Genomic DNA, 26,443 nt, shown 5'->3' with positions numbered 1-26,443 from the left:
TACTAGGTATCTGCAGATATTCCAAAATCCAAATTCTGACACACTTCTCCTAAACATTTCAGTTAAGGGATATTCAACCTGTACCAATTTTCCTTCCTACTAGAAATGTGTGAAATTATGAGGATGTCTTCTCACCCCTTCCCCTTCTGTAAGGCATCTTTGCCAGCTCAACAAATGATCGGTCTTAATTCATTAAATAGGCAAAAAAAAAAAAAAGATGCTTTTGTAATTCAGTAATTACTAGATTAGTAGTAATATGGTCAGCCCAAATTTTAAGGAATTAAGAGGCATTGTGGAAACAAATCACTGTCTTGTGTATTTCAGCAGTAGGAAGTGAGGTTGACCTCATTTTTATTTGAGCCTCATTGCCATTTCCAGACGTTATTCCTCACTGTCATTTATTGTCTTCATTTTGGTTTTCTGTTTATTGCACTCTCCTCTTACACCTGCTTTTGCTTAGTCTTCTGCTGACCTTCAGGGTGCTGCTGCATCATATTCTTAGAGACATTTCCTCTCCTCCCCATCCCCTCATGTTACACTAGGCAACATGGATCTTCTCTTTTTTAACACGCTCTGTCCTCACTTCACTGCAAACAGTGCTCCATAGACCCTTTAATCAGCTGGAAATTCTTCACCTCTGAATCCCCAAGTCTGAACTTCTCCCTGCAAACCATCGTTTCATGTTTTTATGGCTCTCCCACTGACACCAAATTTCTTTGTCATCCTAATGTTACTTCCAAGCACTCCATTCACTTCCCATTTCCTTTTTCGGCTCCTCCTGTGTATCTCTTGCTTTCCTGCCCAGCCTGTGATCTGTGATGCGCCATTTAACTGTGATATGATAGACACCACTTACCTGTTTATCTTTTTGAACTTCTACATACTTCTCTGGGAAGTTGCTGGCCTTGGGCAACCCAAAACATCTATTTTCTCTGCTTCAGTTCTCCAGCTGTTATGTGATCATGGACAAAATCACATGCCAGCCGAGCTGTGTGTCCTTGGAATCTAAGATTGTGTGGTTTCCCCTTTACTATTTGGAATTCATGGAAACTAACAGTCTTAAAGTAAAAATTCACAGAAAATGAGGCTAAATACATTTGAGTTTATGGAGGCTGAGATAGTTATGCTTTGTCCCAGGGACTTCCACCTGGGTTCCTTTCTCACCATATGTGAGCCTTCACTCCCCTAAGATGATTTAATCTTAAGAACCATCCCCAGTACTTCCCTTTTAGACATCTTGCTACTTCTGAGGCCAAGGCCAGAAGAATCAAATCCTTCTGTGATGTTTTAATATCATATCTGAGATGTGATATTTTGGGCTCCTGACCCCTGCCTGAAATGATTTTTGGCCTTCTCTGTTCAGGCTTAGCAGCAGAGCCATATTTCTCCAACCAAGATGGAGAGGTTTTCAGTTATACAGCTTGGAGTATAGTCTTTATTACAGAAATAAACAGATGAGAGGCCATTCTGTTTAGGCAAAGATGAAATGCGTTATGATGAAAGTTGTAGCTTTTGCTAGGAAGACTAATTCCAGAACTGATTTGTTAGGAGAGAGAACATTGTAAATGTTCCCCCTGCCTTGGTGAGGATTGGCTTCATTAGTGAATAGGGCTGAGGCAGTCCTAGGTAACTATATTAGCTTCCTGCTACCTGGATATAAAGCTCAGACCCCTCGGTATTACATCCAGGGCCCTCCATGAACTAGTGCAATCTACCTTTCAAGCTTGATCTCACATCAGTTTTACATTGTGGCCAGCCATACTGATCTTGCTATCCCCTGATAGTCCATATGCTTTCTTTTCTCTAAGTTGTGTGTATGCCTTACAAAAGTAAGATGTGATACTTAGAAAAGTTTGGAACAATATAGGAAAGTAGAAAAGAGAAAAATCCTTTGATTGGCTACTGAGATGAAACTCCTAGAAACATTTCATTGTGTGTGTTTTTTTTCTCCCTTGCAGATAGCATTATTTTTGTTGTTTTTCCACAGTCTTTCATCCTCCTTTTTAAAACTAAACATTACATAAGCATTTATTTTTTATTTCCATAAGTTTGGGGGAACAGGTGGTGTTTGGTTACACGAATAATAAGTTCTTTAGTGGTGATTTCTGAAATGTTGGTACACCCATCACCCGAGCAGTATACACTATATCCAATGTGAGGATGGATTGAGCCCAGGAGGCAGAGGTTGCAGTGAGCTGAGATTGTGCTGCTGCACTCCAGCCTGGGTGACAGAGTGAGACCCTATTTTAAAAAAAGTACTAGCAGCAGTAAAATGTAAAGGAGAAAGAATTTAGCACTGAGAAGGGCACAGCATCATTTTTCTGGTATTCTTGACAAATGTGCACAATCTAAATTTAGTCATGAGGGAATATCAGACAAACTTAAGCTGGAGGACATTCTAGAAAATAACTTCCCAGTACCCTTCAACAACCTCAAGAAAGACAAAAGAAGCCTGAGGAACCATTACAGAGGAAAGGAAACAAAGGACAGGCGGCAGGTGCTAAATGCATTGTGTGATCCTGGACCAGCAAAGGACATTAGGACAACTGACAAAATTTGTATAAGGTCTGTAAATTAGATAATAATTGTATGTCAGTGTTAATTTCCTGATCTTGATGATTATGCTGGGGTTAAGACTGACATTATCATTTGGGGAATATTATTGAAGGGTATATGGGAATTCTTTACACTACCTTTGCCAAGCTGAAATTATTTCAAGATAAAAAGGTTAACAGCTTTATAATTAAAAATAAAGCAACAACATTAACTTAATGTTGTTTACCTAAATGACACCTTAGGCATCTACAGTGGCTCACCAACAATGTCCACACATTTTTGCTGGGCTAGTTACTTAATTAGCATCAGTAAGCTTCTGGTTTTCAAACAGGTTTCATGTACATTTTTTTGTTTGATTCTGAAACAAACAAATGTAATTTGTGGGAAATTTCCTCCATCTTAAAGAAACAGGGTTGGTTATGTTAAGTGATTTGTCCAAAAATAACCAGTACTAATAAGGTAGTAGGTAGATGGGACCACAAAGATTTTCTGGGTTTGGACTCTCAGAAGTTAAAAAGGCCACTTTTATTTCTCAAGGAAGTAATTTAAACATTTACACAGAATAAATTATTTTTAACCAAAAGTTATTTACAAGATAATGAAAATGTACACAAATTTTAAGATATAGCACACTATTGGCTGTGAAAGTAGGTAATGGAACAAAAGTTTTAAAGTTCTATGAAAATTGAAAAATGTTCCCATCCTGCCATGGCTTCTGTGAATGTGTGTGTGCATATGTGCATATATGCAATGTGTATTCTCTTTCAACCACAATGCCAGATTCCAAATTTGAATGCCTTTGTAACTATGAGCCTAAACCAAGTGGCTACTTGGCTTCCCTTGGTTATGACTTCCAAACAGCTGCTCATTTCCCGTAATTTATTTTCCTCCTTGAGGAATTGATACTAAATAGTAGACCTTTGAAATATTGCAAGATGGATTATCATCACCAGGGAGACAGACGTAGAGTGGAGTGAGATTTAATGCTAATCTCATCTTAAGTAAAATCACAAACTTTCTTTGTAAAAAGGCAATCACAATATCTTCACTTAACCTAAATTCTGTATTACTTTGTTGAGTGTTAAAGAACATACATTACATTCACCACTGAGAAGTCACTCAATTTGGCGAGGAAAGACAATATCAAAACATTAAATCATATACCTCCACAATGAGTTATATAAAAGCAGGGCTGAACTTCAATTCCTAACACATGGTCTCATCTTCTGCAGATGTATATGTGGAGGCAGAAAGTCAAGCAAACTGGAAAGTTAAAAATGAAATTTTTACTCCTTAAATTATGAGTCACCTACTAACAAAAATAAGCATCTGCATCATGGAGATTATTTCCAAAGAACAGATCCTTTCAGCTAAAACTAACTAGTCTCACTAACCCATATTTTCCTTTTGCTTACAGAAAGCCCTGTTTTGAATATACTTCTACTGACATAGTCAGAGTCGATGGAACATAGCTAATTATAAGGCAGTACTCCCCACCCATTAAAGAACATAAAGACCTTTAACGCTTCAGATTTTTATTTTGTCAAGAGAAGACTATTCTGCCTGTCTGGAGATAATTCACATTTTTTATTTAAAGGTTAATAAGGAAGTAGGATAGAAACATGTGAAGATCATGCTTCCCAGAATGGGAGGCAAAAAAAAAAAAAATCTTCATTTTATTTCTGTCTCTGAACTTACGTGAGGGAAAGAATGTGCTTGCAGAGTGTGTGTTGGAAGTAGGGGGAGTGGTTGGGGGTCTGGTATTATATATTCCAGGGTATGCTGTAGTTTAACAGGAGTGAATTTTTCCTTTTGATTTGTCATTTGATGAAACAAATTCCCTGCACTTTTCTGTGGAGACAGATGGTAATCTGTCATTCAAAATCCATTAGAATGAAGTCTAGAAGCTGAAGCCGTATTTGATCTCATGTGGTATGTGGTGATCCTGAACTGGTCCCATTTAGAGAATCCAGGCCTAGAAGTAAGTCTTGGGATGTTGTAGACTGGAAACTTAATTCCCAAGTGCGCCATGGTCACTGGTAAAATTATTCTCCCCACTTCTTTATCGTGAGATCTATTATACCTGTGAAGATGGTAAAAATAATGTGTGTTGTTTAAAGAAGAAAGATAAGACATTGATCTGTGAAAGAGGTAGAACATGAATTCCTTAGAAGTCCCTGTGTGTCCTTCATGGTCACACCCCCCTTTCTTTTCCCGAAGAGAACCACTGTTCTGACTTTTGTCTTAACTAGCCCCTTGCTTTCTGTGTAGGGAGAGATCTCTATACGCAAACAAACAAACAAAAAACCTCTGAAAAAACCCAGATATTCCTAAAATTGATTAGTTTTCCTTTTTTTTTTTAGTTTACTTGTTTTTGAACTTTATATAAATTTTTTAAAACATGCGATGTGTTTTTGACTGTGACTTTTTTCCCCTCAGCATTATGGTTTTTCGTTGTTGTTGTTATCGTTGTTGTTTGTTTTAGAAGACAGGGTCTCACTCTGTCACCCAGCCTGGAGTGCAGCACGCTCACTGTAACCCTCAACTCCTGAACTCAGGCAGTCCTCCCACCTCAGCCTCCTGAGTAGCTAGGACTATATGTGCGCACCACCATGCTTGGCTAGTTTTAAAATTTTTTTGTAGAGACAGCATCTCGCTGTGTTGCCCAGACTGGTCTCAAACTTCTGGCCTTACGTGGTCCTCTTACCTTGGCCTTCCAAGTCTTCATGCTGGAATTACAGGCATGAGCCACTGTACCTGGCTAGCATTATGTTATTTGATTCATTCATGTTGAGTATAGCTGGGCTTCATTCATTTTTGCTGCAGTTAGTATTCCATTCAGTAACTAAGCAATGTACCCATTTTGCTGATGAAAACTTAAAGTTTCCAGTTTTCTCAAGTTTTTGTGGTTGTTGTTCAATTACAAGCAATGTTGCTAATGCATTTCTTACACCTGTCAGCTAATACACAGTAAGAGCTTTTCCATATGCCTAGGAGGGCAATGCCAAGTCATATATTATATATGTGTTCACCTTTATTATATATGGTTTCCAAAGTGGCTGTAGCAACTTACATTCCTGCCAGCAGAGCATGAGCCTTTCCATTGCTCCACATCCTCACCAACACTTGATATCATCAAATTTTTCGATTGTAGCCATCATATATTAGTATATCACTACAGTTTCCTTAGGATTTTCCTGGTTACCAATGAGATTGAGTATCTTTTCATCCATGTGTTGACAACCGGAATTTCTTTTATGAATGCCTATTCAAGTATTTTATCCAGTTTTCTATTGAGTCATTGGTCTTTTTCTTATTGATTCAAAGCCATTCTTTATATAATCTGAATACTAACCCTTTGCTGTTTATATGTCTAACAAATATCTTTTCCCAGTTTGTGGCTTGTGGTTTCATTCTCTTTGTAGTGTCTTTTGATCAATGTTAACTTAAAGATTGTCACATTTAACAGTCTTTTCCTTTATTGTTTTTACATTTTATGTCTTGGGAATTTCTTTCTATGAAATAAAAATACTCTCCCTCCTTTAGGGTTGTCTTAGTCTATTGCTGCTGTTGTAACAAAACACCTTAGGCTGGGAAATTTATAAACAACAAGTTGTTATTTCTGACAATTCTAGAGGCTGGGAAGTCCAAGATCAAGGCGCGGGCAAGTTCACTGTCTGGTGAAGGCTGCTCCTTCTGCTTCTACAATGGTATCTTCTTGCTGCATCCTCACTTGGCAGAAGAGGCAAAGGAATGGAAGGGACAAACTTGTCCTCTCAGCCCTTTTACGGTGGCACTAATCCCATCTCTGAGGGTGGAGTGTGCATGACCTAATCACCCCACCTTTTAATATTGTTGAACTGGGAATGAAGTTTCCACATGAATTTTGGAAGAACACAAACACTCAAACCATAGCAAAAGTTTCTCTATTCTATTTTTGTTTTTTACATTTAGGTCTCAAATTCAACTGAATTTGTTTTTGTATTTGGTGTAACACAGGGAGTCCAGTTTCATCTTTTCCATAAAGAAAACCAATTGATCCCAGACCATTTATTAAAAAGTGATTTTTTTCTCCCACGTTGATCTGCAGTACCACCTTTGATATTTAGCAGATGTCCATATTACATGTCTGGGCTCTTTGTTCTCTTCCATTCATCTATCTATCCTCATGCCAGTACTACATTGTCTTAATTACTGTGTCTTTACAAGTCTTGATATCTGATAGGGCCAGTGTTCCCACCTTTTCCTTGGTTATTCAGGACCCATTGTTCTTCTGTATACAGTTCACATAGTTGTATATTCCACTTGAGAGCTTCCACCAAAAAATTAAGTATTTTGAGAGGAATTGCGCATCTATTTTAGGATAATTTACATCTTTAGTATATTGAAGCCTCCAATTCAAAAGCCTGGCATATCTTTCTATTTGTGTGGATCTTTCAAAATATTTTAAATAAAGTTTTAGTTTTTTCCATAAAGACCTTATACATTTATTAGATTTATTCTTTAGATACTCTGTATTTTTGAGATTATTATAAATTCTATCTTTTAAATATCATTTTCTTACCATTTGTTACTTTGGATAGAAAGGCAATTGATTTTTACATATTGATTTATATACAGCCAACTTGCTATATCCTCTAACTTTAATGATTTATATGTTGATTATTTTGGATTTTCTATGTAGTCAATCATATCATTTCTCAATAAGCGCAAAACAATTTTATTTCTTGATTTTATATTTCATTGTTCTTTTTCTTGCCTTACCCTACTGTGAGCTCTTCTAATATAGAATTAAATAAGGGTGTTCTTGTTTCTGATCCTAAAAAGAATACTTTCAGTATTTCTTCATTAGTATTTCTACATTTACTGAGATGATTGTATAGTTTTTCATTTATTTGTTATTGTAGTAAATTATATTCATAAGTTACTAATATGAAGGTACTCCTGCATCCCTAGGATGAAACTATCTTAGTCATGATGGATGGTTATTTTTATACATTTCTGAATTTTGTTTGATAGTGTTTTATTAAGATTTTTGTATTTTTGTTTATGAATGAGATTGGCCTGTAATTTTCCTTTTGTACTGTCATTGTCAGGTTTTCATATCAAAATTATGTAAGCCTCCTTGACAAAGAAAAGTTGAGGGTCAAGGTAGTCCCTCTTTTTTCACATAGTGGAATAGTTTGTGTAAGGAAGGATATAGGAATATTCAGGTTTTTATTTCTCTTTGTTTCAATTTAGGTAAGTTAAAATTCTATAGAAAATGCTCCATCGAAATTTTTAAATATTTAGCATGATTTTTAATGATATTTTATTATCTTTTAAATTTCTTGTGCATGTAAATTGTGACCCCAAATTTATTACTTTTTTGTACATTTTTTTCTTTGGAAAATCTTGCCATAAAGTTGTTAGAGTTTCCAATCATTTGGAAGAAACTTTGTTTAGCTTTTTTGATCTACACTCTTACATGTTTATATTCTATTTCATTATTTCTGGTCTTATTTTTATGATTTTCTTTCTTCTAGTTCTTTGGATTTATTTTATTGATCTTTTTCTGATTTCTTAAATTATTTACTTATTAAATTTCAATTTTTCTTTTTTTAAACATTGTTAAAATTTCACTCTAAGTAATGCTTATGCATCTCTACACATTTTTGTGTGTGACATTTTATTAATATTTAATTGTAAATATTTTGTCATTTTACATTTGAATTTCCTTTTGTCCCATAAATTATTTGTGGGATTCTTGATTTACAAAGATATAGGGAATTTCTGGTTATCTTTTTGTTACTGACTTCCAACACAATTACACTGAAGTCAGAAAATGTTTTTTGTGTGATATCAATTTGTCAAAATCTTTGAGACTGATTTTTGGTTCAGTGTATTGTCAGTCTTTATAAATGCTCCATAGTTGGCCAAAAACAATGAACACTGGTGTTTCAAGCTGCTAGGCACAGTGCTCCATATATGTGTGTTATATGAAGTTTACCAATTGTGCCAGATAAATCTTCTATATCATTATTTTTACTACTTGATCTATCAGTTACTGTCAAAGATGTGTTAAAAATATTCCACTATTATTGTAGACTTATTACATTCTCCTTGTAAATATTGTTACATATTTTCAATCTGTGTTATTGGGTACAAATTACCTTAAACTTTTTATATGCATATTAATGTGAGAAATATAGTTAATTACAGAGGCTCAAATTTAGACTATAGGTTATTTTGGTTCAGTGATTCTGATTTTTATATTTTGTAAAACATTTAATAAACCTCACTTGAGACAAAAAAGATTTTTTAAAATCACACTTAGCAATTCAGAGTTAAAAATATTGGTGTCTCTTGACCTTGTTAACCCATTTCTGGGATATTGTCCAAAATAACCAGAAGTAGGTAAAAAGCTTTATGTACCAAAATACATATTTGTACTGGCAAATAAAATAAAATTAAATGTCGGTTCTAACAATAGAGTGGTTAAATAACTGGACACAGCTACATGATAATGTATTATACATCCATTAGAGTCATTTATAAAGAATTTATAATAAAACTGGAAAGTTATTATGTCACAATGATGCATAAATCTGACTATAGTCGATCCCCCTTACACATGGGGGATATGTTCTGAGACTCCCCAGTGGATGCCTGAAACTGCAGATAATACCAACCTCTACATATATGAATTTTTCCTATACATACATACCTATGATAAAAGTTTAATGTATAAATTTAGCATAATAAGAGATTAACTACAATAATTGATAATAGAACAATTATAACAATGTGCCAGAATCATTACTCTTGTGCTTTGGGGCCACTATTAAGCAAAATAAGGGTTCTTTGAGCACCAGCACTGTGGTACTGCAACAATGGATCTAATAACCTAGCCAGCTACTAAGCAACTCGCGGGCAGGTGACATATACAGCATGGATATGCTAGGTAGAGGGATGACTGTGGTGTGAGATTTCATCATGCTACTCAGAACCATGTGCAATTAATAACTTATGAATGATTTATTTCTGGAATTTTCCACTTAATGTTTTCAGACCAAAGTTGTGCATAACTGAAACCACAGAAAGCAAACTGCAGATAAGAGGGGACTACTGTATACTGTATGATTTCAATTACCTTAATGATAACTATAGAAAAAAATTCTAGGAAGAAGTATCTCAAAAGCATTGTAACATTAATTTGTGTAATATTAATTGGTGTAACATTGGGGAAAAAATGGGTTTTCCCCCTTCCTTTCTATTTTTCTGTGTTTTCTGCATTTTCTACCATATTCAGATTTCTTTTACAATATAGGAAGAAAGCCTTAAAAGCATGAACTAAGAAATGCTTATTTAATTAATACTTGAGTGTACACAATTAGTCTTTCATTCTATGTTATGTTGGTTTTGGCTGATATATATATATATATAATGTGTGTATATGTATATAATGTGTATATATAGATATAATGTGTGTGTGTCTGTGTGTGCATATTATATATATATACACATTTTTTTTGAGAGGGAGTCTTGCTCTGTTGCCCAGGCTGGAGTATAGTAGCATGATCTCAGCTCACTGCAACCTCTACCTCCCAGGTTCAAGGGATTCTCCTGCCTCAGCCACCCGAGTAACTGGGATTACAGATGCCCACATTGCGCCTGGCTTATTTTTGTACTTTAATAGAGATGGGGTTTCGCTGTGTTGGCCAGACTGGTCTTTATCTCCTGACCTCAGGTGATCCACCCGCCTCAGCCTCACAAAGTGCTGGGATTACAGGCATGAGCCACTGCGCCTGGCCTTAGCTGGTATTTTTTAAATATCAAGATAGAAAAGTCATTTAAAATGTGTGATATGGATATGTACAAAGTAAAAGTTAATGTTTAAAATAAATGTCTTGTTGTACTCTGCTGCCCGTAGGTAAAGTGTTGAGAGAGGAGAACCAGTGCATTGCTCCTGTAGTTTCCAGCCGCGTGAGTCCAAGGACAGGACCAACAGCTATGGGGTCCTTCAGCTCACACATGACAGAGTTGCCACGAAAACGCAAAGCAAGTGATTCAGACCCGTCCCAGTAAGTGAATTTGTTCCTCTAACCCAGTGAGAGCTTTCACTCTAGGGAGAAGAGGAAAATATTCCTTTTAAAATCTTTAATTATTTCCAAGTTCATGGTAACATTTGGAGACAGGAGAGTACTTATCCACCCAACTGCTACCTTTGTCAATGACCGACTTGGAACTTTTCCATCCAGCTCTGAAGAAGGGTATCTAGGAGGGTCAGCTGGAGTCTGAAAGAGACATAGGAACATGAGTTTTATTTGGTTAATGTTTATGGTCATGGCAAGATACTTGCCTTCCTTACTGAAATCCTTATAAACATGAGGAGAACACCTTGGATGTTTGACTTAAAATAATAATGACTAATTCTCACCTTACTCATCGTGTATAGAATAACCAACCCTTGGTTATCTGTGGTCAGTTTAATCATATAAAACTCGTGCTTTCCATATTTATTAAGTCAAATTGATGATAAAGCCAATGTTAAGAATACCCACTGTCTCCTTATTTATTTCTGTTACCCCTGCAGCTTCAGTCCTAAATATTCTTTAATGACTTCCCCAAAGCTGGAGTTTATATGGTGAAAACATCAGGGCAAGCCAGGTACAGTGGCACACGCCTGCAGTACTAGCTACGCGGGAGGCTGAGGTAGGTTCGTGTGAGCCCAGATGTTTGAGACCAGCAAGACCCCATCTCTGAATAAATAGGTATAAAATTTAGAAAACATTAAGGAAAAATAAAGATAGCCGTCTAGAGCAACTCATCATAGGCTGGTACTTTACATAAATGTGAGAGTTGATGACAGTTCTCCATCATGAATGAAGGGAAAAACCCTGAGTTGGGAGTTGGAGGTCAAGATAAGGACATAATAAAACATCCTGGCTCTTTTTTGTTGTTGTTGTTGGAGGATGGTATTCAGCTCTTTATTTACAAAGTGGGCACATACTGGCTCTTTTTAACTCAGTTCTTCCCAATACACTTTATAATTTAGCTTCAGTTCCCAAGACAGTAGAGTAAATACTAAAGCACTTCCCACACCACATATAAAGGATTGGAAGGTTTTCTGCTGTTTTTGGTTGTCTCTGTTCCCTTAGTCTCTTCCATTAACATGGATGCTTCTGAAAACTATAGTTGATGAAGTGACAGTCTTTTTAGACTATCTAGCTGTTTTCCATCCTAAATTATCAGTCAATAGCCCCCACTTAACTTGAGCTAAAAGTGACTGTTAGTTCTTTTTATTTGCTTCCTTATTCTTCAGAATCATAAGCACCGCTGTTCTTTCTTGGTGTCTAAATATGGTTTCAGCAATTGAAGTGCGAACAGTGAACATGGAGGTAGCCTTAACTTCATGCCACATGGCGGGGCACAGATGAGACCCTGCAGTGGTTTAGGGGTGAAATGGAAAGTGGGGTCAGTGCAAAAATATAAGAAACATGCAAAGTACTGACAGTACCGACATTTTTTTTGTCAGCAAGCAACACTGAAGATTATTTAGGCAACTACTCACATTTTAGAAAAGGAAGAAGCTAGAACTCAGAAATGTCAAGCAGTTTGCCCAGCATCACACAGCTTGTTAGAATGCCTGATTCCAGATGTGGTATTTTCTCCACTTCACCCAGCTTCCTGTCACTGGGTCGCTGGACAGAGTGGGCTGCTTTCTCCACTTGAGGACAGGCTTGCTGTCCGTTCCCAGAACATCTGGGTAGGGGGTGACCCAAGGCCTCCTTCCTTCCAGGTCAGGAATCATGACAGAAAAAGTGGTGGAAAAGCTTTCTCAGAATCCCCTTACCTATCTTCTTTCAACAAGGATAGAAATATCAGCCTCCCGTGGCAGCAGGTAAGTCCTGGACCGTTTTTGACATCCTCCCTCCCCTACTTGAAGAGGGCATAGAGTGGCAGTGAAAACATAATACATGTACCACTGATTTGCTCATCATCTATCCCAGAGCTTCTCCTTTCTGCCCCAATGCTTCCTTTATCCTACCAGTTTCCATTCCCTTTAATGAAATTATGGATGTCAAAGTACGTGGTGCTGACTATATAGTGTCATTCCCCAGGACTCAGTGCAGGAAAGCCAGTCAATAGGTGAGACTGATTTCACTCACATAGCCTCAGAGTGCTGGATATTTTTAAAAACAAAGAATATGTGAGAATGTCTACCCTTTCTGTGGCGCTGTTGGTTTTGAATGGAGAGCTGGTTCTTTTTTTTTTTTTTTGAGACAGTCTCACTCTGTGGCCAGGCTGGAGTGCAGTGGCACAGTCTCGGCTCACTGCCACCTCTGCCTCCTAGGTTCAAGTGATTCTCCTGCCTCAACCTCCCGAGTAACTGGGCCTACAGGTGTCCGCCACTATGCCCGGCTAATTTTTGTTTTTTTAGCAGAGACGGGGTTTCACCATGTTGGCCAGGATGGTCTCAGTCTCGACTTCATGATCCACCCGCCTCGGCGTCCCAAAGTGCTGGGATTATAGGCATGAGCCACCGCACCTGGCCGGAGAGCTGGTTCTTTAAAAGGGTCTTTGATGAATCTGTGGAATGTAGTAATTAAACATTTATGGGGTTGCTACTATGTGACAGTCAGTAGACTAGGAGAGATAGAGACACAACGGTACAGGAAACTTGTGCAAGTGGAAAAGATACAAACAATTATTTTACATCATCATAACTGCTATAATGGAGACCCTGGGTACTATGTCAGCAAATAAAGTTAGGCATTTAAGTAAGATTTAAATGCTTCCTGGAAAAGTTGACTTAAGCTAAGTTTTAAATGAGAAAGAGAAGTAAGTCTACAGCCAGGTATGATAGCTCATGCCTGTAATCCTAGCACTTTGGGAGGCAGAGGTGGGAAGATCGCTTGAGCCCAGAAGTTCAAGGCTGCAGTGAGCTATGGTCACGCCACTGCCTTCCAGCCTGGGTGACAGAGTGAGACCCTATCTCTATAAAAATACATTTAAAAACAGAAGAGAAGAAGCGAGTCTACAGAGCAGGAGTGGAAAAGATATTTTAGGTGAAAAGAACAACCGTGCAGGCATACAGGTGTGTAGTTGCATACTCCTGATCAGGAAATGAGTGGTTGTCACCATAGAGCAGAGGGTGCACTTAGAGGGAGGTGAGCTATGAGATTTGAGGGATAAACACAAACTGAGTCATGAAAGATCTGCTGAACTGAAGAATCTGAAAACTGTCTTGAATGCAGTAGGAAAACTGAAGAATTCTAAGCATGGGAAGAACTTGATCAGATTTATATTTTTTAAAGAATTGATTGCCTCTGCACTTTTTCACTTTTTTATTATGGTAAATACACACACGCACACATATATACGCAAACACATATACATAAATAACATGAAATTTGCCATTTGAACCACTATTAAGTGTACAATTAATTGGCATCAATTATAGTCAGTATTATAGACCATCACCTCTATTTCTAAAACTTTTGAATCACCCCAAAGAAAAACTCTGTGCCCATAAACAACAGCATTTCCATTCTCCTCTCTCCCGATCCCTTGCTAACCTCTAGTGCATTTTCTGGCTCTATGAATTTGCTTATTCTAGATATTTCACGTAAGTGGGAGTCCGAGGCAGGTGGATTGCCTCAGCTTAGGAGTTTGCAACCAGCCTGTGCAACACGGTGAAACCCTGTCTCTACTAAAATACAAAAAATTAGCCAGGCGTGGTGGCAGGCACCTGTAGTCCCAGCTACTTGGGAAACTGAAGCAGGAGAATTGCTTAAACCCAGGAGGCAGAGGTTGCAGTGAGCCAAGATCGTGCCACTGCACTCCAGCCTGGGCGGCAGAGTGAGACTCCATCTCAAAAAAAAAAAAAACAAAGTGGAATTATATGATGTTTGTTCTTTTGTCTGACTTATTTCACTTAGCATAATGTCTTCAAGTTTCATCCATATTATAGCATGTGTCAGAATTTCATTGCTCTTTATGGCTGAATAATATTCCACTGTGTATATATACCATATTTGATTTATCCAGTCCTCTGTTGATGGGTTATTTCCACTTTTTGGCTATTGTGAATAATGCTGCCATGAACACTGATGTTGTACAAATACCTGTTTTAGTCCTTGCTTTCCATTATATTGGATATATGCCTAGGAGAGAGTTGCTGGGTTATGTGATAATTCTGTTCAGTTTTTGAGGAACTGCTATACTGTTATCCACAGTGACTACATCACGTTACATTCCCATGAGTAGTGTACAAGAGTTCCATTTTCTTCACATCCTCACTGATCCTTATTATTTTCAATTGCTTGATTATAGCCATCCTGGTAGGTGTGAGTGGTACAGTCTTACAGTTTTCAAAGAATCACCCTGGAAACAGCATGGAGGATGGTCTGAAGGAGGAAGATCCAGTAGGCAGAGAGAACCACGGAGAATAGCTCTTGCCAAGGATGAGGTTTTCTGAGCTTCAATCAAAGAGAGTGGCCCTGGATAGGAAGAGGAGGGAAAGGAAGGGACATATGACACACTTAGAAGATAGGATCAATAGGACTTCATGATTGTTCATTGGGAGGAGGATATAAAGTGTGCCCACATTTTCTGACTTGGGCTCCTAGATGGAGAGTGGTATTTTCATTCACTTATATTGAGGCAAAGATGATGAGTTGAGTTCTGGACACACTAAGAATGGGATATTTATAGAACCTTCAAGCAGGAAGATGGACATGAGGATTTGGAGCTCAGGGTGGAGGCCTGGCCTGGAGTTAGAGACTCAGACATCATGAATGCACAAAAAGTACTTGAACTGATGATGTGGGTGACATCACTGGGAGAAGCTTATGGAGTGGGGAGACTGGGGGCTGAGGATATACTCTGGGGGTGCTGACCTAAAGATAGTACAAGATGAGGGGAAGCCTGCCCAGACTATGTGAAGGCATGGCTCTGAAGTGGGAGCGGCACACAGAAATCAAAGGAAGCACGTTTCAAAAAGAGGAACGCCTGACAAGTGGCACATCTGGGAAATATTTTGAGATTGCATCTGCCTCTAACTTTGTCTTTGGTTGGTTTAGAAAGAATGCCTACATTTCATTCAAAATGCAGTGAAAATAGTTTTCAAGAAAACTTTGCATTGTGTTTGAAATTCTATTACTGTAATGTAAGGTGCTACACTAAGAAAATGTATCCCAGTAATGTGAACATTATTAATATCAGGAAGCTTATTAAAACACATTTATAAAAATTTATAAAATGTTAGGATTATAGACCAAATTTACTAATTATCTAGATTTGTCCTACAAACAAAAAAATGAACTGTTTGACTAACAAGTTGCCTTTATTCTATTCTGCCAGGGGCCATTAAATAGAAGAGTATTTGCATTTAATAAGTACAGTATATTTGAATTTCACCAAGGAGGCACATTCACTCAGTGAGTTCATTTGCTAAAATGCCAATGATCAAAGCAAAAAACACGATCTTAAAAGGTCAAAGTTTACCTTTTGAAATTGAAGTAATGTACATATATGTAGTCAGTTCTTCATGTCTATGGGCAACCAACCAAAAATTGAAAATATCCAGAAAAAAAAGCAAGTCTGTACTGAACAGATCCAAACTTATTTTTCTTGTTATTATTCTCTAAACAGTACTGTAGAACAACAATTTACGTAGCGTTTACATTGATTAGGTATTGTAAGTAATCTGGAGATGATTTAAAGTATATGGGAGGATGTGCATAGGTTATATGCAAATACTATGAAGAGACTTGAACATCCACCGGTTTTGGTATCTGTGGGAGGTTCTGGAGCCAGTCCCCCACAGATGCTGAGGGACAGTTATGTATAATTCCAGACTATTAGGAAGAAAATTATTGACCCGTATAATTGTTTTCTGTTCATTCCTTTAAGATGGCTAAAAAGAGAAAAGAAGCTGACTTAATCTGACCCTCTCTTTTGCCTCAGAGAAACTGTTTAATTTTATTTGTACCAGCCACACAACAGGCTGACAGTGGTGAGAGAAATGGCCAGGTATGGTGGAAGGCACACCAGATCAAGTATAGTGGAAGGCCAGCCTGTGTTGAATAGTCTTCACTTGGCCTCCTACTAGTTATAGGACTTGGACAGTCATAAACTTTACTCAACTCCTTCATCTGTAAAATGGGGATGCTAATAACTTCATCACTGTGCTGTGAGAATCAAGTGTGGAAATATTTTTGATAAAGTACCATAAATATAAAAGCTCTTCTTGATTGAAATCGTGAAAAGGAAAAGCACCACTTGATTAAGCGTTAGTCTTTGTGGTCTTTTTTATTTGGAATATTTATAAGCATCTCTTTATAAATTTGATTAACTTTTCTATAAGCGTTATCTTCTTTTAAGTAGAAAAATATTAAAACTTCAAAAGAGTTCAACTGAATAAGACAGTTCTAAAGTAGGCCAAACTTTTTTCAAAGCCTGAAAAATGTTCATTGTTAACTATCTGTAAAGAAGGAAATTTGTTAAGATGAATCAGAAGCCTTAAAATATTTATCCATAAATTGTACTCCTAGGAATTTATCCTAGAGTATAATTTGAGATGCATACACCACAATATTCTTAGCCATATTATTTATGATATTGAAAATATTAGAATGTTGAAATATCCAACAATAGCAAATGAATAAATTATGATTTAACTAATCAATGGGCTACTATTTAATCATTTCAAATTATGTTCTCCAAGAATATTTGAAACTATGCAGAAATATTCATGTTAGAGTGTTAAATGAGTAAGACAAGACATGAAAATTATATACTATGATCTGAGTTTTATTTATTCTATATGTAGAACACACAGAAATATCCACATGGTACCCATGCACCATGGCTGAGTTAAATAATCATTGTATGTATCTACATGTTTAGGAAACGCAGGAAGTAGACATGTTAGAATATTAACTGTGATTACTTCCAGATGGGATTATGGGTGCTTTTCCTGGAATTTTTCAAATCTCTCACAAAACGATACATTTGGAAATATGTCTTTTAAGATTACATATTTTTAAAAGCTATGCAGCCTGCATAATTTTTAAATGCTGACAGTCTTCTATCACCACCAATGTTTTTCATTTTAGTAATGGTCTGGTGAGTACATTTCTGATTTTAGGGACTATACTAAGGTGAATATTAATATTATTTGCAAGAGTTTTCAGTATTTATTACCATCCAGATGGATTTTTAGGCAAAATAAATTCCTTTTGATTAAAGATCTGGGATTCTTAATCCATTTTCAGGCTGTTTTAATATAGCTATCATAAAGTTTTTGGTTAAGCCATCAATGATCTTAATAACTTTAATGTTAATTCTATGAAAATCTTATTATTGCTTAAGTTTGTCATGAGATCATATCCAAGTAATACACTAATTATTGCTCACTGTCAGTTAACATAACTTTTGTTATCCTTATGGGAATGGTGTTGCCTGTCAGCGTTAGGAAGAGAATGGTTCCTGTAGACGGTAGTTATCATTTCAGGTCATTAGGTGCTCAAGGGAGCATTTACAGCTAAGGATTTTATAGGAATTAGGATGATTGGACTTAATCTCACATCTGTTTCTCTCTCAAGAACTACAAAAAAGGTATTTCATGTAGTTTGATATTTTATCCTGCTTTTTTGTAGAGTGGAAGATGGTGAACACCAAGTTAAAGTGAAGGCCTTCAGGTACATTGACTTGTTGAGATGGTACATGGTGAGTGGAAAGGTACACAAAGGCAAGCCTGTAGCCTAAGGCAAAGGTGACATCAAGATAGAAGGGCTTGAAGATGAGACTTTTCTCTCTTGTTATGCTCTGAGAAGCAATGTTATCAGGCACCTGTTGTCTTGCTTTTCTGTCTACTTGAATAACATTTTGGCTTTCATGCCTTTAACTTTCTCTTAGAATAGCTTTTTTCTTTTTTTTTTTTTGAGACGGAGTCTCGCTCTGTCACCCAGGCTGGAGTGCTGTGGCTGGATCTCAGCTCACTGCAAGCTCCGCGTCCCGGGTTCATGCCATTCTCCTGCCTCAGCCTCCCGAGTAGCTGGGACTACAGGCACCGCCACCTCACCCGGCTAGTTTTTTGTAGTTTTTTTAGTAGAGACGGGGTTTCACCGTGTTAGCCAGGATGGTCTCGATCTCCTGACCTCGTGATCCGCCCGTCTCAGCCTCCCAAAGTGCTGGGATTACAGGCTTGAGCCACCGCACCCGGCCAGAATAGCTTTTTTCAAAAAAAAGAATATTATTTTCTTTAAGCACTAAAGAAAAATTGATTCATGACTTAAACAAATCAGTTACTTATGAGGAGCATCTGACTGTTAGAAACCCATACTCATAAGTTCTTTGTCAATTATTTCAACATATTTTTTCAACAACAACAACAAAATATTTTTCTCCATCTGGCAACATGGCCTATCAGAGTTTTGCTTTTTCTCCATTTATTTTATTTTCTGATAGGATTCTGCAAAATACTGCCGTGGTTCAAAGTGGCAGTAACTATACACAGAATTAGGAGCCAGAGCTCTGATGAAGTATTAAGCAGAGAGCTAGCCTCTGGATAATTACGCCTTTCCTTAATGAAGGCCTCCAGAAACCTTTTCAGGTGCAGCTCCTTCAAGTAAAGTACCTTATTCAGACATTGGTTCTTTCACCTTGCCCTGGGTTTCCTGGCTCCCAGCATCATCATTCACTTTCTCCACTGTGGGCTTTCTCCCACCCTGCTCTCATCTCTCTCCAGATCCTGGCTCAGAGAGAGCACCCCTTCCTCTGCTGTACATCCTGGAGTCAGGCGTCTCTATCCATCGCTGCTGTCCATGCTGATGGGGAATACTGTTAGAAAGAAGAGGTGATCCTTCTAGTGAGAGTGTAACTACAATATTCTTTTAATCATAACACTTTAATTTTAATCGAGTTGCTCTGTAATCCCAGCTCCTTGGAAGGCAGAGGCAGAAGAATCATTTGAGCCCAGGAGTTTGAGGCTGCAGTGAGCTATGATCATACAACTACACTGCAACCTGGGCAACAGAGTGAGACCTTGACTTGAAAAAGAAAAAGAAAAATATCTAATTGCTCACAAATAGAACAAAGTATGAGTAGATAACTGAATTTTATGTGAATACACATCTAATTTGAATCCTATCCACTTCATCCAACAGTATGTATTTTGTTCCAGGAGTGTCATTGCCAAGGGTGAATGGTCGGGGCAGGGAGTGTGTTAGCTCCCACAGCCTTCGTTGATGTTCCTCCCTACCCACCTCCCTACTCTTTTATCTGGAAAAATTACGTTTTCTTTTATCCAATTTAAAGTCTTTGTAAAAACAGATCAGGGAAGTCTCCCACTTACCCTCTTTCCCATCAGATTGCCCCTAAACTATTCTAATAGAGAAATTCCGGAGTTGCTGTGTGTTGTAGGAGAGGGATTTACAGCAAAGTGTGGCGAGTAAAATCATGTAATTCTTGAAATCTAAGATACACTTTTCCCCTCTATGTTTTATCTTCTGTGGAAATTTCTTATCAGTGGCATCTTCCTGTCAATTGGCAGCATTTCTTTCTCTTGTGATGCTTTAAATAATCGTGCGTCTTACAATTGGTGGCTCTTAGATTTGATGAAATAAGGGTAGTGGTATGAAAGCTACTGAGGTGGCTTAGAGAGAGCAGTGATTAATCATGTAGTAGTCAGAGAAAGCTTCCCAGAAGAATAACTGAGCTGGATTTTGAAGAAAGAATAGGATTTCTCCAACAGTGTAGTCAGAAAGGACTCTGTAAGCCGGGTAAAGAGGAAGGCATGGAGGAGATGTGAGACAGCATGACGTGTGAGGATGAGGAAGTCTTCACGCTTTGCTGCTGTGGGACATTTGGAGCTGTCGGGAAAAGTCTTGAAGAGAGAAACTGTAGATGAAGACATGAGGCAGGTCAGGGAGAACCTTGGCCTGTAATTAGGGAATCTGGCTAGTCGTCTTGGGCAGTGGAAATGCAGTGAACAGTTTTGTGCAATGGGATTAGGTGACTTGATTTGTTTTACTACATAATTCCAGAAGTCATAGGATAGACTGGGAGAGGAAGGAACAGCAGTTTAAAAGGTTCTGGGGTAATGCAACGAGCCTAAATTAAGATGGTGACAGAGGGGATGGAGAGGAAGAGAAGACATATTTAAGAAATATTTTAAGATCTAGAATCGACAGGTGTTTGTGATTATTTGGCTTTTTAGGGTGAAGAGGAAGGGTCTAAACCAGGGGTATCCAATCTCTTGGTTTCCCTGGGTCATGTTGGAAGAAGAAAAATTGTCTTGAGCCACACATAAAATACACTAACACTAATGATAGCTAGTGAGCTAAAAAAAAAAAAAAAAAAAACTCATAATGTTTTTAGAAAGTTTATGAATTTGTGTTGGGCCACATTCAAAGGCATCCTGGAGTGCAGTTTGGACGAGCTTTGTCTAAACTGAGTAGTTATGTTACCAACCAAGATAAACCCTATAGAAGGAATAATAAAGAAGGAGTAGTACAGGAAGAATTGAAAATGGGGGTACATTGCAGAGAATGCATTCAGTTTGGGGTTTCCTGAGTTTTAGATTTCTTGAGAATCATTTAGATTTGTAATTCTAGTTCCAAAGGTCAGGAGCTGAGTGAAGTATGAATGAGATAGGGTTATAATAACAAGTAGCTTATGAGTAGCTGTAAAGCCTTGTGAGGGAATGAGATCTCAGGGTGAATAAAGAGTGAGGAGAGAGCGGTGCTGAGCAGGGCATCTTAGTACACACCAGTATTTAAGGATCAAGTAAGAGCTGGGTGAGGAGACGAGGAGACTGAGCTGAGCAGGGAGAGTGGAGGAGGACGAGGAGGCAGAGAGGCTGTGGAGACCAGGGGAGAATGAGAAGTGTCAGCAGTGTCAGATTCAAGGCAGGGATCAGCAAGAGATTGCACGAGAAAAGGAGGATCTTCGCTAGGACAGTTTTAGTGGGGCAGGGGTTGCGGAAGGTTGATGTTACAGATGGACAGAATGCCTGGGAAATGAAAGACCGAGTGGAAACTGCACTCTTTCAGGGAGCTTGCTGAGGGGGGAAGACAGTAGCAAGAACAAAAAACAACTAGAATTAGGGAAAGGGTTTTTTTTCAGGGGGGAAGATACTTGAGCACATTAATAGACCCATGATAAGGAGCTATAAAAATAATGAGGTTAGGATGCTGACAACTATTTATGCAAATATCAGAGAATAGTTAGCTTTGAACAAAAGGGCACCCATCTCTTCTCTAATACTGGAGACAGGTAGAAAAACCACCTAGGCTCTCAGACAGTTGTCTTCGTTCTTAAAGATTTCAGAAAATGAGGTAGGGAGGGACTGACCAAGGGCAGCGAGTTTTATGAATGCTATTCCTGGTCTCAGCAGCGCTTTTCTCTTCCCTCAATGACAACTGCAGGGCCCAAGTTGGGAGGAAGAACAGTGTGTGCCTGCTGGGCTCAGCATCTGCTCCACTGAGCACCACGGGTGGGGTCTGGAGGTCTGCCGAATGTTAAATATAAAGGAAGTTCCTTTTCCCTCTTAGAGAAGCTCATAGCCAAACCGAAAAGCGGAGGAGAGATAAAATGAATAACCTGATTGAAGAACTGTCTGCAATGATCCCTCAGTGCAACCCCATGGCGCGTAAACTGGACAAACTTACAGTTTTAAGAATGGCTGTTCAGCACTTGAGATCTTTAAAAGGTGAGTTTGACGATGGCTTCCACAGTTAAGTGAAATCTGCTCTGTCACTGAGGTCTCTGATTGGTTCGCTTTGCTGTCAGCTGTTGAGGTTCTATCCAGATGTGTCTTTCAGCTTTACGGGCATTCACTGGCATTTGTCTATAGTCTATGTGTGGAGAGAATACTGAATTGGATGTCAGAAAACTTGATTCTGATAAAAGCTTTATCTCGAGCTCACTATGCAAACTTGAAAAGTATTTACATTTCGGCTTCACATATAATACAAAGAGAATATCACCTGCCTTTCATACCTCTCAGTTCTTTAGAAGTTCTGAAGTAGAACTGGGCATGGTGGTTCATGCTTGTAATCCCCGTACTTTGGGAGGCTGAGGTGGGTGGATCGCTTGAGTCCAGACTTCAAGACAAACCTGGGCAAAAAATGCAAAAATTAGCCAAGAGTGGTCATGCTTGCTTGTAATGCCAGCTATCTGGGAGGCTGAGGTGGGAGGATCGCTCGAGCGTGGGAGGTGGAGGTTGCAATGAGCAGTAATTGTGCCACTGCACTCCAACCTGGGTGACAGCATGTCTCAAAAAAAAAAAAAAAAAAAAAGTTCTGAAGCATAGTGTTAATTATTAAGTTATTGAGATATTTCTGTCCTTCAAAAAGAAAACTTCCTTCAACTCTGCAGTTTCTCTTAAGGCTTCATTCCTTCAACTCTGCAGTTTCTCTTAAGGCTTCATTCAGATTTATCAGTAGTACCTTACAATGCATCACACGTTGCCATTCCAGGGTATCCTCAAATATGTGAGACACTGGGGGAAGGAGGTCCTTGCCAATGCCTCTTGGTGTGTGGGTCATCATTTCTGGCTTTAGCAATTCCCCAATTTGAGCTTGAATTTTAAATCAAAGTGTAATTACTGTGTATATGTACCTGTGTATTAGTCCATTCTCGCATTGCTATGAAGGAATACCTGAAACTGGGTAATTTATAAAGAAAAGAAGTTGAATTGGATCATGGTTCCACAGGCAGTGCAGGAAGCATGGTGCCATCTGCCTCTTCGGAGGCCTCAGGGAGCTTTTACTCATGGCAGAAGGGAAAGCGGGAGCCGGCATCTTACATGGCAGGAGCAGGACCAAGAGAGGGTCGGGGAGGTGCCACACGCTTTAAACAACCAGATCTCATGAGAACTCACTATTGCGACACAGTACCAAGGGGAAAATCCGTAAGCATGATCCAGTCACCTCCCACCAGGCCCCACCTCCAGCGCTGGGGGTTAGTATTCGACATGAGATTTGGGTGGGGACACAGGGCCAAACCACATCCATATGTGCAGTGGAAATCAGCCCGGTTTGGGAATAACCCCGGTCCAACTTGAGAGACAGGGGGATGGAAGTGGAATAGAGTTTTCTGTTTATCAATGCTGATAATGTAAATTTGCATGGAAAAGAGAAGACCTGGACAAGTAGCAAGCTGAAGATTCCAGAGGAGACTCTGCAAGTGCAGCTTTGTAAAGATCTAGAAGATTATAGTAAAATTTGGCTCAAAAATCATAAAAAGGGAGTGAGCGAAGGACGACCAAGGGTCTTAGTTTAGATCTCAAACACTGCCAGGAAAAGGAAAATATATTTCAGGGTAATGGAAATTATCTGGGCACCATACAAGGACTTTACCAAGTCAAGTTAAGCTGGCTAAGAGGAGAGCAGCACTAACCTGGATTCCTGGTGCTTCCTGTTGGGAGCGTGATGGGAGATCTTACTTTCGTAACAGTCTGTTATGAAATAAGCTTCTCTTTTACTCACAGCTGAGGTTTGCAATATTTTCCTTAAATCCTTCAGCAATGAAAATTTACAGGCTCAACTGAGGTCATTTGATTGCAACCCTAAAATTAGCTGAGTGTTTTCACATTCGCAGTGTCCTAAGGGAGGAGGACCTAAGGGAAAAGCCATGAATCAGTCGACTAGTTCAACAAAACATGATCTGAGCATCAACCGCATTCCTGTTCTGTGCTGAGAATATAAAAATTAATGAGGCAAGGTCTCTGCCCTTTAAGGGTTTGTGATCTGGCTAGGAAGACTGACTTAGGAAGAGATCGTCAGAGTCTAGTGTGATGAATGTTACAGCAGTGATACGAGTGAGAGGAGAGACTGTGGAAACTCGGCAGGGAGGAGGTGAGTCCAAAGGAGATTCCTTGGAACAGGGCGTAAATTTTGCTGTCAGCTCTGCTAAGCAGAGGTGACATGGTTAAGAACTCATCCCCGCAGTCTGACCAGATCCTTTGGTCAGTGCTGCTCACAGCAAGATGATTTAAGACAACTGGATCTGCATTCCAGGGTATTGTCGCAGCATCCCCACACTTGCTTGGCAAAAGCTTAGAAGCCATATCAACAGAGGGCTGCCTGTGGATCATGTTATTTTGGTCCATAGGATAATTAGGTTAAAGGCAGAAGGATGGTGATGTGATTTTTTTCACTATACCCTACAGCAGTGCTTTTTAAACTATCTGGGTGAAGAACAGGTGTTTCTTCCATCCACCACCAGTTCATTGTAAAATACAATTAATTATGGAAAAATGATCATGGGTTTGGCTGTCACAGCAATGTTACATTTTTATAAAAACCTCTAAATGCTTATTCTTAAATTCTGCATTCGATCTTACCAGTTTGCTGGTAAGAAAACCATTGGTCTGCAGACCACATTTGGAGTAGCCCTGCTCTGCAGCATGAGGGTCCTGTGTCTGCGATCTGATTACCAGGTGGGGCAGTGGAGCGCGGTGGTTCACGCATGTGCGTACTGAAGGCAGACCTTGTGGTTCAAATCCTGGCTTCCTCCCTTCATAGCTATGTGACTTACTCAAGTTATTTGACATTCTAATCCTCAGGTTTCCGCATCTGTGAAATAGGGACGATGCATTTGCCTCCTGGGACTATTGTTAAGAATAAAGAACAGAAACCAAACACCGCATGTTCTCACTCATAGGTGGGAATTGAACAATGAAGTCACTTGGACATGGGAAGGGGAACATCACACACCGGGGCCTATTATGGGGCGGGGAGGGGAGGAATGGCATTGGGAGTTATAACTGATGTAAATGACGAGTTGATGGGTGCCGACGAGTTGATGGGTGCAGCACACCAACATGGCACATGTATACATATGTAACCTGCACGTTGTGCACATGTACCCTAGAACTTAAAGTATAATAATAAAAAAAAAAAGAGTAAAGAGTAATGCATGTAGAGTGTAGCACAGTGTTCACTAATGGTGGGGGTGGGGTAAGAAGAGGAGGAGGAATTGTTACTGTCATTTTGATCTTGTTTTTAAACCCAATGAACATTGTGAAAAAAGTAAGTGATCATGTTGCCTCGTTGGTTTTTGCCATGGGAACTCTGAGAGCCAGTGTGTGGACAAGCGTGCGGAACACCACAGCGTGCATTTATGGGCCGGCCTCTACCATGCCTCAGCGCTGCTCTCACTGCCCTTGTTTTCTCTTGAGCACATCCCCACTCACTCACTGAGTCAGGGCTCACCTGTGCTGGCTGATTTACACTGACGGGGTTTCCCAGCCCACTTCTGCCTGGTGTGCTCTGCCAACCTTGCTGCAGGCCAGACCTGAAATGTCATTACCTTGCCCAGAATCAATTTATTGCTGTTCCCTGACCTAGCACTCAGAATCTGCATCCTTCATTCCTTCCTCAGCTCCCTCCCAAGCTGCTGTGTAGTAATATTAACAAGAAGTCATTGGGAGAATTCCCTGAGCCCTAGGGTGAAGATAGATTCCAACAGAAAAGATTTTCTTTTCCCTATGCCAGGCTCTTAAGAGTGCTATGAGTCTGAGAAAACTGTACTGAATCATAGCACGAGGCATTTTGACTTTCTGCCCCGCCTACTTACTTTGCCACCACCACCACTTAGTTCATTGGTGAGTTTGGGCCACAGATCCGTCCAAGGGCCAATGTGTGGTTAAAATGTCTAAGGATGTTACCCCACCTTTCCCCTGCAAAAGCAACTTTTCTTACAGTACCCAGGAAGAGGGGATAGGAGTCAAGAAGTTTGGGGAATATAAGGAAGGGAAAATTGACTGACTTCTGAATCATCCTTGCCCTGGGGATGGCTTACTTGGCATTGTTGACTGTGTCATATGCCCCCTTGTGGCCTTGAAGGGCTTTGCGTGTCTGGGTTGGTGGATTCCCTTACTCCTCTCAGG

The 26,443-nt window shown here is 39.1% G+C and overlaps 1 protein-coding gene across 2 annotated transcripts in view; it reads left to right on the top strand.

The window, feature by feature from the left end:
* Window positions 1-10,462: 10,462 nt before the first annotated feature.
* ARNTL2 (aryl hydrocarbon receptor nuclear translocator-like 2) overlaps window positions 10,463-26,443 on the top strand; it is a 40,813-nt gene continuing 24,832 nt past the window's right edge. Inside the window, exons 1-3 of one of the 2 annotated variants that reach the window (XM_011946967.1) lie at window positions 10,473-10,619; window positions 12,338-12,439; window positions 22,101-22,258. In XM_011946967.1, coding sequence (XP_011802357.1) covers window positions 10,549-10,619; window positions 12,338-12,439; window positions 22,101-22,258 — 331 coding nt within the window. In that variant the 5' untranslated portion in view covers window positions 10,473-10,548. Of the gene's footprint in view, window positions 10,620-12,337; window positions 12,440-22,100; window positions 22,259-26,443 lie in introns of both variants that reach the window. The other variant, XM_011946968.1, reaches the window with a different exon arrangement.

The sequence above is a fragment of the Colobus angolensis genome, unplaced genomic scaffold, assembly GCF_000951035.1.
Source record: "Colobus angolensis palliatus isolate OR3802 unplaced genomic scaffold, Cang.pa_1.0 Scaffold256, whole genome shotgun sequence".
Lineage (NCBI taxonomy): Eukaryota > Metazoa > Chordata > Mammalia > Primates > Cercopithecidae > Colobus > Colobus angolensis.
Note: the sequence above shows the minus strand (reverse complement) of the source record. Positions and strands in the feature narration are given on the sequence as shown.